At 32.9% G+C, this 11,061-nt stretch overlaps 1 protein-coding gene across 2 annotated transcripts; it reads left to right on the top strand.

The window, feature by feature from the left end:
- Positions 1-5,195: 5,195 nt before the first annotated feature.
- LOC18023000 (lysine histidine transporter 1) lies at positions 5,196-9,068 on the top strand. 2 transcript variants are annotated; one of them, XM_006405365.2, is made up of 8 exons: positions 5,196-5,415; positions 6,426-6,586; positions 6,674-7,057; positions 7,618-8,011; positions 8,108-8,213; positions 8,351-8,442; positions 8,552-8,620; positions 8,716-9,068. In XM_006405365.2, the coding sequence occupies exons 1-8, from the start codon at positions 5,386-5,388 to the stop codon at positions 8,812-8,814; spliced, it is 1,335 nt and encodes a 444-aa protein (XP_006405428.1). In that variant the 5' UTR covers positions 5,196-5,385; the 3' UTR covers positions 8,815-9,068. The 2 variants fall into 2 exon arrangements, with proteins under 2 accessions (XP_006405428.1, XP_006405427.1); XM_006405364.2 differs by having other exon boundaries at positions 5,261-5,415; positions 6,429-6,586; positions 8,716-9,063.
- The last annotated feature ends 1,993 nt before the right edge of the window (positions 9,069-11,061 follow it).

Here is an 11,061-nt window from a genome sequence, read left to right as displayed (position 1 = left end):
CCAAGAGCCCAAAAGTCCTAAGAGCCAACTAAAAAATGCAACGAGCAACGAGTCCGAGCCCGGCACCGTCGGCATCAGCATCGGCGACGGCGGCGTGCAGGTGTTTTTGCATAATGCCCTTTTACTTTCACAATGTTGTTGATCCTTATTATGAGAATGACATATATATACAAGAGATTTTTCTTCTTAGTGAGCAATATGAGACAAATACACTTCCACTAAACTTCCACTTTTAGTTATAGCCAATAGGAACATTTCATTTCCGTAGGCTTAAACTCAAATTTCAAATGAATTTATAAGGCACATTTGCTTATTAAACTTTATTTCTTATTCATACACAAACTCAATATTACAAATCCAAATACTTATTAATATTGGGTTCCAACAAAATAACTACTCTGTAACTTTGTGTCTCTTCTAAAAAATTGTATTGCCTTATTTTTTATTTTCTTTTTGCCGAGGCAATACAAACTTTATAATGTGCGTTTGTAAAATATCCTTCATTATTAATGATACTTACAGTTGTAGCAAAAAAAAAAAACAAAATATTTGTTCTCGTGTTCACCGCAATATGTATAAATTGTGAAAGCAACGGAGAAAATTCAATGGATAAATATATGAACATGGTCATGCCATGTAATCCATAAATGCTCACATGCATGGGGATTAGATATATAACTTCACTATAATAAAATTATAAAATATCCTCTATGTTAAAGGAGTTTAGATCGAATTTCTAGTTGGTGTTAATTTGATGTTCGATTTCAATAGAAACTATACAGTCAATAAGAATATTAATTCCCTACTATACGTTTTAACAAACAAACAAAAAAATCATATACATATGCAATTATCATTTTTTCCAACAAAATGCAATATTGCGAATTTAAATCCGTACAGTGATATAATTAATGGTTCTTGCAGCTCACTACATTGCATGTTATGGTTATAAAATTGTAATTTCTAAGGACAATAACATAGCTTTAAGCCTTTAATACAAACACACATATATAAAGGTTTGGATCAGTCTCTCCTTCTTGTTAATGGGTCTATTGAAAACAGTTTAAGAACATTGAATCATGTTATTATAATCTTCCGTTAAAATCAGTTACAAACAAAATTAAAAACTCGTGAAAAAAGGTTTACAAAAATAACAAGAAATGTAATTGACTTGATAAATATGTGCTAAACCAAAAGACAAGTCATCCACTAAATACACGTCGTAGATGATTCGTGTGAAACTCTTATCAAATGTTAATGAATGATCAAGGATTCAAGAGTAAATATAATTTTTCTTCATACACATTTTCTTCATTGTTATAGCGTTTATAAAGAGCTGAAAATTCTAAGAAATTAGTATGGGCATCAAGCCGTTACAGCCGTAAAACAAACTCCAACTAATTAACAAAAAAAACAGCAAAAAAAGAAAGAAAAGTCAATGGAAGAAACCACTTGACCGAAGAGCAAGAACATGACATTATATTGATAAAATAATTTAATAGAGATTGTTAAAATTGAACCATACACTTCCTTATCTCTTCTTTTCGTTGACTCCATCATTTTCTCTTAAGTCTTCCTATGTTCGTACCCTTAGGATGGTAGAGCATTAATATCGCAAAGACCAATATGGGTCTCTTTAGCCATTTAAAATTATTTTTTTTGTGTTTGGAGAAACTCTAAAGAGACTGTATGTTTTAGGCTGAATATTGGTAGAAACATGACTGGGTTTCTTTTTAAAAAAAAATTAAAATAAATTATTTTATAAACATAATTATTTTATTTAAACATATTTAATACAATGTATTAATACAAATAAAACATATAACAATACATTAATACAAATAAAACATAAAATTTTCTCTAAATGTTTAGTTGTTAACATAAAAATGTCCAAATCTTTGCCATAGATGTTCGACCAAATCTGATTTCAATTGCACATGGGTTTTGTTATCACGAACTCTTTGCCGAGCATTCAGCGTATCAACAATATTTGAAGCCATGGTTGTGGAATACGAGAGATCCACAGTTGAAGCTACATCTGCTTTTATTTCTTTCAGTCATCGACTTTTATTACTTCATCAAAGCAGGAGATACTAGAGATTAATGAGTTAACAACTACCTAACCACCAAGAATTTTAATACAATAACAAAGGAAGACATGACCGTAAGGAGAACTGCATTGATCACCTATCTAAACATGACAAGACCTTAACCTAACAAAGCATTCATACCTATCTAACTATCCAATTTATCACCATTATCTATACAGTAATACACATTTATTACGTAGTAATACCTATACTTTAAACTTCAAGGACACTTTCAACTTACCTCATCATGACTCTCGCTTTGATGCATTTATACAAGTCTCGCTTGTAACTTGTAAACCCCAAAAAACCTGCATACGACGACATTAAGACTTAGAGGATGCCAAAAATTAAACCTGTATAACTTAAGGAAGAGAATGAACTGAAGAAACTTATCTAGTCTTGTGAAGCAATCATCTCCATTTGTCTCTAATTGTTTCCTTCATGATGTAAACAGCAAACGAGAGTCAACTTAAAGCCACGATAACCTTATGAAGTTTGAAAGAGATCAAGAAACTCTAGTTACTTGATGAAACTTGGCAATTATTTCGGCTGCACAAGAGAAAACAGAGTTAGCTCAACAAAAAGACAAGACAACTAAAACAAATAAAAGACAATTCAGTTGGTGGCACTTACATGATGTGAAAGATCAGCATCCATAGCGTGAAAACGAAAACCAGAAGACATGATCTTAACGTTTGACTTAATTCTCTCTGCTTCTTTAGCTCTCGATCACATTCGTCGCCGGCTAAACTCAACACCAGACCAAAGTATCTCGCAAACAAAAACAGACCAGGTTCGATTAGAAAACAATGGAACAAAGTAACTCGCAAAAATTGTTTCATACCCTGAACCCCATATTTTCCGAAACCTATAATCACTTTCAATCGATTTACAAATTAAAACCACCGGAGATCGAGGGTATAGTTTGGGATTAGGTTAACACCGATTACCTGGATAGATCGTCGGTGAGATGCCAGAAACCGCCGGAGATACAGCTGCTGTCGGAGAGAACCCGCCGGAGGAATTGAAACGTCGACATCGCCCAAATCGCCTTTCCACAGAGGGAAAACCGTGTTTTCAGAAAAAATAGTCGACGAAAAAACAATTAGGGCAGAGCAAAAAAAAATTTCTCCCCAATTTTTCACAACCAGTCACAATCGCCCACGTGTACAAGAGAAACGTCTTCTATTTGTCCCCAAAATAGAAACGTCTCTCCAACTTTTGGCCCAACTTTACTTATTTTATTAATTTTTTTGGGCTAAGAGACGTGGCCCGTTTTAGCGATATTAATGATTTTAGAATACTTCTATGAACTCTCCTCCTTCACATTTTAAATAAGGCCTAGCAATAATTATATGTTTTGATCTGTCATATGTTTTGATCTGTCATATGTTTTGATTTTTATTCGAAGAATATAAATATCTATAACTTTACTAAAAATATGTTACTAAAATTTCATATATATTAAAATGGAATAAATCACAAATAATAAAATTTTACACTCTGTTCCATTCTGATTTTAGTAATTACATATATAATTTTAATAATTCTTCTATTTATATGCATGTTTTATAAATTTATACTCATAAAATTAATTATTCAAATATTAAAGCTTAAAAAAGAATCACCATGATTTTTTTTTGTCAACAGACTCGTCATGGTTTGAACACTGATTTTGGTAACAAATTAACAAAGCTTCACCATGCTATGTAAATAATAAAATAAAGTAGTATGGTCACAGGGGAGGAATTGGACTAATCGATATATGCAGAATGATTTCTCTTATAACATTCTCTCCAGTTATCAAAAATACCGAATTGATTTTGAGAGATGTAGTATGAGTAGTATGATTGTTGAAAGATCCATAGACCCAAAAAAAGAGACAGGAGAGAGAGATATGATGTGTATTTCTCAAAATCACAACTAAATAAAACAATTGATGTGATTTTTCCACTAGCAATGAAATGGCCTGGTCTGATGACTCAGATGTCTGAACAGAAATATAAAATTCATATGTTTAACAGAAAGCAATACAACGTTTTAAAATCGCACAAAATATCCATAACGGGCTGTTTAGTAACATGTTGTCGGCGGTCAACGCTAAAAACTTGTTTAGACGTAGTTTCTCGCGTTTCCATTTACATAGAAGAGCGAATCCCAATGAAAATTAGTTGCGTCTCTATCTATATAATAGTAGGAGTAACAACCAATACTTTTATATTCCAAAAGTATCGTTATAACACTTTTTTTATATTTCAAAAAGAATGTCGTTTTAGAATTACAATGTAATTTTTAACATAAAATACCATTTTTAATTTCAATAAATTCAGAAAATTAATTATAAATATAATTCCAAAAGTCATTTTCTGCAAATTAATAAGGGTATAAAAGACCTTTTATCTTATTTTTTAATTCGTGTGAAAAATGTCAGAATAACACTTTTTGTAAAACAAAAGGAATATTCTACAACAAATATCTCTTTTATATATTTTTATTGGCGTATATATTTTATTTTCCCAAGTAATATTGTATATTTTCTTCGATTTACAAAGTCTCTTTAAAAATTCTTCTGTTCTAAAAAATGTCGTTCGATATTGATAATGTCACTTTTCACATTCTTATTCCTTGTTCAAAACACATAATTGCACAACAAATTATGTAAATTTAATTATTGATTTATATTTATATTATAGGTTTTTTAATCTACGTAAAATTATCCCAATAACAATTTGTATAACATAGAGGGAATAAATGTTTTCGTATATATAGACGACAATTAAGATGATTTAATGAGAGGTGTGAACAAAGAGAACGGCGTTCTTCTCCCACTTTTTTCAGTCAATATAGGATAACTTATAAAGCAGAAACGTATAGCTTATATACCTTGATGAGTCAGTAAATTACATTATCATTCATGTTTAATTACTGTTTTTTTTAAAAAAAGAACTATGCTGTAATTGGTCAAATATATTAGCAGGGTTTTTTTAACAGCTATATTCATTAATATTAGCAGATTCTTTATCCAAAAAAATGTATTAGCAGATTCCAGCTCATAAACCTTGTGCCCATCTCCACAAGTAGTTTGTGAAGTCAAACAAAAACTTCCACTTTTTAACTCTCTCTCGTAATATTCAAACTAATTAAGTCCATATATATAGATGTACCAGTCTGTATAATCTTCACGAGGAGCGTTAGATATTTAGTCATAATATCTCTCAGAAGTGTGAGAACTCGTTAAGCTCTTCTTCTCTCCCTTTCCATCTCTCTCTCTCCCTCAATCTCTCTCAGTGACACCATGGTAACTCAACCTCCTCAAGATGATTATGTGAGTCTCTCTCTCTCTCTCTCTCTCTCTCTCTCTCTCTCTCTCTTCTCTGTTTTACTCCCCTTATTGTGATTAAGATCTTGATTTTGTTGAGTTTTGGTTAAACGGGTAATTTCTCAGGAACAAACTAAGTATGAAATGGAGTCTTTTTATTTAAGTGATGTTAATTTTTTGTTGTTTTTAGCCTCGCCCACTGATTTTCTTAATTTCAGATATTTTTACTGTCGCCATTTTTTCTCAAAGATCAATCTTTGTTTTAGATTTAACTGTGGTGCTTAGAGATAGATGGAATGAGAATTTCTTCTTCTTTTTTGGGTCAAAGATGGAGAAAAAATTTAAGAACTCAAAGCCAAACTATCAAGTTAAGATTATTGACTTTTTGACTTCAGACTAATTGAAAGCTTACGTTGTTTACAATTTTTATTCTTAAAAAAATTTCCGAGACATTAAAATATAACTCTATGGTTCCAATATTATGTATAATTTCTTTCAAATTGATATAATTGAGTTATTACAAGTTAGAGGACAAAAAAAAAAGATTCGTCTGTTCTTTACTTTTTGTTCGTATGTTTAGATCTTACTTTTAAAGATACCGTACTAGTCAGTTTCAGACTTTTCCAAAGTTCAGGGAACTTATAGTTGAACCCACCTAGACCGCCGTCTAAAAAGGCCAACAAAATCTTCCAAATTCCACCTATATACTTTTAGTTTATTCGCCTTTTACCCCCAAAGTTACTATTTAAACCAAAAATCATGAAATCAGCAAAGACTTTGCCTCCATTAATTTTGTGGACTAAACACAATTGACTTCTTCTTTACCTATTGTGCGTAGATTAGATCTTTAACTTTAAGGTTGGTTTACAATTTTAGATCTTCCTAAATCCACCCGTTTACTTTTACTTTATTCTCATTTTGCCCCATAAGTTACTATATCTAACTTTACAGCCCAAAAATCATGAGCAAACCAATTGACTTTTTTTTTCCTCCAATTGAATTTTGTGAAATTAAAGCAGGACGATGAGAAAACATCGAGACAAAAAGAAATCGAAGATTGGTTACCAATTACTTCATCGAGAAATGCAAAATGGTGGTACTCTGCTTTTCACAATGTCACCGCCATGGTTGGTGCCGGAGTTCTCGGCCTCCCTTACGCCATGTCTCAGCTCGGCTGGTAAAATCTCCAATCCTAACCGGTTCTTGATCTAAACCGGATCTATCAAGATTAAAAATTGAATTTTTGTGATATATTTTTATTCAGGGGACCAGGAGTTGCAGTTTTGGTTCTCTCATGGATCATAACACTATACACACTATGGCAAATGGTGGAGATGCACGAAATGGTTCCGGGGAAGCGTTTCGATCGCTACCACGAACTCGGACAACACGCGTTTGGAGAAAAACTCGGTCTTTACATCGTCGTGCCGCAACAGCTGATCGTGGAAATAGGCGTTTGCATCGTTTATATGGTCACTGGAGGCAAATCGTTAAAGAAATTTCATGAGCTTGTTTGTGAAGATTGCAAATCCATCAAACTTACTTACTTCATCATGATCTTCGCTTCTGTTCACTTCGTCCTCTCTCATCTTCCCAATTTCAATTCCATCTCCGGCGTTTCTCTCGCCGCCGCCGTTATGTCTCTCAGGTATATTACTTTAACCGGTTTCTTAAATTACGCAACCAATCTTAACCGATTTTTAGATATTGGTTATGTAACCAATCTCAACCGAGAAAATTACATTTTGGAAATGGGAATTTCGATTTGGTTCGGGTTTGTGGATCATTTTGGTTGAGATATCCAAACCGAATATATTTTGGTTTTGTTCGGTTTTAGCAATACAAATCGTTTTTTTGTTTAATTTTCGAAACTGAGGGTGGAAAAATAGAAATTATATTTCGGTTTGGTTTAGATATCAAAATCCGAATGCAGTTACTATTATAGTTAGGTACAGTTTTGGGGTTAATTCTGATTAAGGTATTCGAGCTGAATCTATTCGGTTTATTCCGGTTTGTGTAGTTCCACCTAGGCTTAAACACTCATTAATTCGGTTCGTAACGAATGTCTGGAGATCAAAATGTTGTGGTTCGGTTTGCTTGGATTAATTCGAGTTCATTTCGGTTTGGTTTTAGTCTCTGGTTTATTAAAACTCGGTTTTCTCTAAACTCATTAACCGTTTTTAAATCTCTTTCCTTTTGATTTTATAGCTACTCAACAATCGCATGGGCAGCTTCAGCGAGCAAAGGCGTTCAAGAAGACGTTGAATATGGTTATAAAGCGAAATCAACGGCCGGTACGGTTTTCAATTTCTTCAGCGGTTTAGGTGATGTAGCGTTTGCTTACGCGGGACACAACGTGGTTCTTGAGATCCAAGCAACGATCCCTTCGACTCCTGAGAAACCTTCAAAAGGTCCGATGTGGAGAGGAGTCATCGTCGCTTACATCGTCGTGGCGCTTTGTTATTTTCCGGTGGCTCTCGTCGGATATTATATCTTCGGGAACAATGTGGAAGATAACATTCTCATGTCACTCAAGAAACCGGCTTGGTTAATTGCGACGGCGAACATCTTTGTCGTGATCCACGTCATCGGTAGTTACCAGGTCGGTTAATCTAAACCGGATTTTTTAGTCTCTTTTTTTTTTGGTATAGAGAATCGAAATTGACGGAATTGTAATCAAATCTTGGTTTTGTTGCAGATATATGCGATGCCGGTTTTCGACATGATGGAAACGTTGTTGGTTAAGAAGCTCAATTTTAGACCGACCACGATTCTCCGGTTCTGTGTCCGCAGTTTCTACGTTGGTAAGAAAATAACTCAAATTAATACTGTTTGTTACACTGAACTTCTTTATATAGTGAGAAAGTTTAATTCGGTTTACACGGTTATCTACTAACCAATATAGATAAATCTGATTTTGGTTTCTTTTTGGTTGATGTAGCTGCAACTATGTTTGTTGGTATGACGTTTCCGTTTTTCGGTGGGCTTTTGGCGTTCTTTGGTGGATTTGCGTTTGCCCCAACGACATACTTCGTAAGATTGCGATTTGGAAACGCTTTTTTGTCCACTTCGAATTAATATATTATAGTAATATAAATTAGCCTAATTTTAATATTATTATCTTTTTGTTTTTTTTTTTCAGCTTCCTTGCATAATTTGGTTAGCCATCTACAAACCCAGAAAATACAGCTTGTCTTGGTGGGCCAATTGGGTAAGTAAACGTTATTATTACTTTTTAGCGTTTGCAATCAGCGATTGCGTTTTGTGAAACTGTTTTCTGAATAAATAGTGTGTTGTTTATTTCAGGTATGTATTGTATTTGGTCTTTTCTTAATGGTCTTGTCGCCGATTGGAGGGTTAAGGACGATCGTTATTCAATCAAAGGGATACAAGTTTTACTCGTAAATGCAATGTAATATGACTAATGTTAAGAAACATATTACTACATTAGTATATGTGTGAAAAAAGATTTGAAAAGATCAACTCGAGACAGAAGAATCAGTGGTCGCCTGAATTTGAAATAGCTTTTAGGCTTGTATTTTTCTGTGTTTATAGATAGTAATGTTATATAAAACAATATATTATATATGTTGTTGTGCCAAAAAAGACTATATTATGTTCTTTCTGTTTCCAAAGTGTTTGGTTTTATGTGAATTTGATTCTTTGTGTTCCCAAAAACAAAATGATAGGCATTTCATATCCTGTTGAGTCTTAATCTCTATTCTCCTTTGGAGGTCATCCTGTTTCATATGAAAGGTAAATTCTAAGAAAAAAAAATCGCAAACCTGAGAAACATAGTGAAACAGTAAAACAAAGTGAAATAATATCTACTCATTTAACATGTGTAAAATCCAATCCAACAATAAAACATTAATATTAATATATTAGATTATTTTGCGTGTTGGTTTGGATACAAATCTATTTAACATGTGTTTTCAGTATTTGAGTTTATAAAATTTTGGAGAGCCATTATTTTTATATACTTATTGTTTTATATATTTAGTAAAGTTTGGACGAATAGTCAAAATCTCATGACCAATTTTTACATAATTATTTTTTTTGTTTTTAACTAATATTTTAACTCTTAAAGCCACCTCTGAATGGCTATGTGAGACTGAACATATGGTGTGATTTTTCTTTAACGGTCTTATGTGACTGGTTTATACACAAAACCAAAACAAAAAACTAAAACAAGGAACTTATTTGGAGGGACAAACTTGTTTATTTTTCTCGTCAAGGACCTCCAAGTATTTAGAATTATCATCCTTGAGGACAAGGATGTTCTCAAGAGAGGAGTATCAATTATAGCAGAATTTCTCCTGTATCTCATTTCAATCAACTTATGGACCTTATTTTATTTGGTTCAGCTATTATGTGAAATCGGTTTTGTGTGTTAAATCATTAGCTATTTCCAGCAAACAATATATGTAGGTCTTCTCAACTATTTGAGAAATTAATCAATCAAATATCAAAACCTATATATCTTCTTCCTTTATACTCTATCAACATTTTCATCAATCCACCATTGAATCTCTGTTCTTCGAAGGTGACTCTTCTTCATCTATGACCACCTTCTAGTTTTGATTCACTCTATTTTTGGATTCAAAGGAAGCTCCTAGACTGGGATCTATCGGTTACTTTATACTCTATCATCATCTTCATCAATCCACCTCTGGATCTCTGTTCTTTGAAGGTGACTCGTCTTCCTCTGTAACAACCTTCTAGATTTGATTCACCCTATCTTCAGGTTCAAAGGGAGCTCCTAGACTGGGATCTATCAGTTACTTTATCTTCCCATTACAAAACGTGACCAAACATAAAAAGAGAAGGGGAGGAAGAATTTGCTGTAATCAGCTATTACAGTCAAAAGATAGAGAAACCAGAAAGACATTTCAATGTCTAGACCAACAAAGTAACAAAGATTCAACATGATCTGAACATTGATTTTGATAAAAAAAAAAAGTTACAAAGCTTCACCATGCTATATATGTAAATTGTAAATCATAAAATACAAATACTCGAAATATTCAAAATAATCTCTCAAATTTATAGTGTGCTCTCTAGCTATCAAAAACACCGATTTGATTTTGAGAGATGTAGTCTACATGAAGAGGATCCACAGACCAAACAAAAAAACAGACAGAGAAATGATGTGTATAACTCAAATTCACAATCAAATATAACAATTGATGTGTTTTCCCACAAGCAAAAAACTAAAGGAATAAATGGCTTGGTATGATGACTTAGATCAGTCAGATGTCTGAACAGAATTATGAAAATTTCCATGTTTGACAGAAAGCAAAATTTACATAACGTTTTAAAATCGCGCAAAACATCCATAGTGGGCTGTTTGGGAACAAGCTGTCGGCGGTCAACGCTAAAAACTTGTGTTAAATGCAATTTCTAGCGTCTCTGTTACATAGTCTCTATCTATAGCCAATAACCAAAGACTATTCTGTCATTTTCTGATTCCAAAGTGTTTAATTTTATGTGAGTTTGATTCTTTGTGTTCTCAAGACAAAGACATTTCATATCCTGTTGAGTCTTAAGGTCTTAAGTTTTATCATTATGATCCATTAATTAAATCAATGGTTATCAGGAAGATTTTATCAATCAATTGAGTTTTGGGCTAGCTAGTGACAAGTTCCCAAC

This window comes from Eutrema salsugineum, unplaced genomic scaffold (genome assembly GCF_000478725.1).
Source record: "Eutrema salsugineum unplaced genomic scaffold, Eutsalg1_0 scaffold_14, whole genome shotgun sequence".
Lineage (NCBI taxonomy): Eukaryota > Viridiplantae > Streptophyta > Magnoliopsida > Brassicales > Brassicaceae > Eutrema > Eutrema salsugineum.
The sequence above is the reverse complement of the archived record's forward strand: the minus strand, read 5'-3'. Positions and strand labels throughout refer to the sequence as shown.

Coding starts and splice junctions, on each gene's coding strand:
- LOC18023000 (XM_006405365.2), top strand. CDS start 5,386: ATGGTAACTCAACCTCCTCAAGATGATTAT. Junction 5,416..6,425: donor AACCTCCTCAAGATGATTAT/GTGAGTCTCTCT, acceptor GTGAAATTAAAG/CAGGACGATGAGAAAACATC. Junction 6,587..6,673: donor GCCATGTCTCAGCTCGGCTG/GTAAAATCTCCA, acceptor ATTTTTATTCAG/GGGACCAGGAGTTGCAGTTT.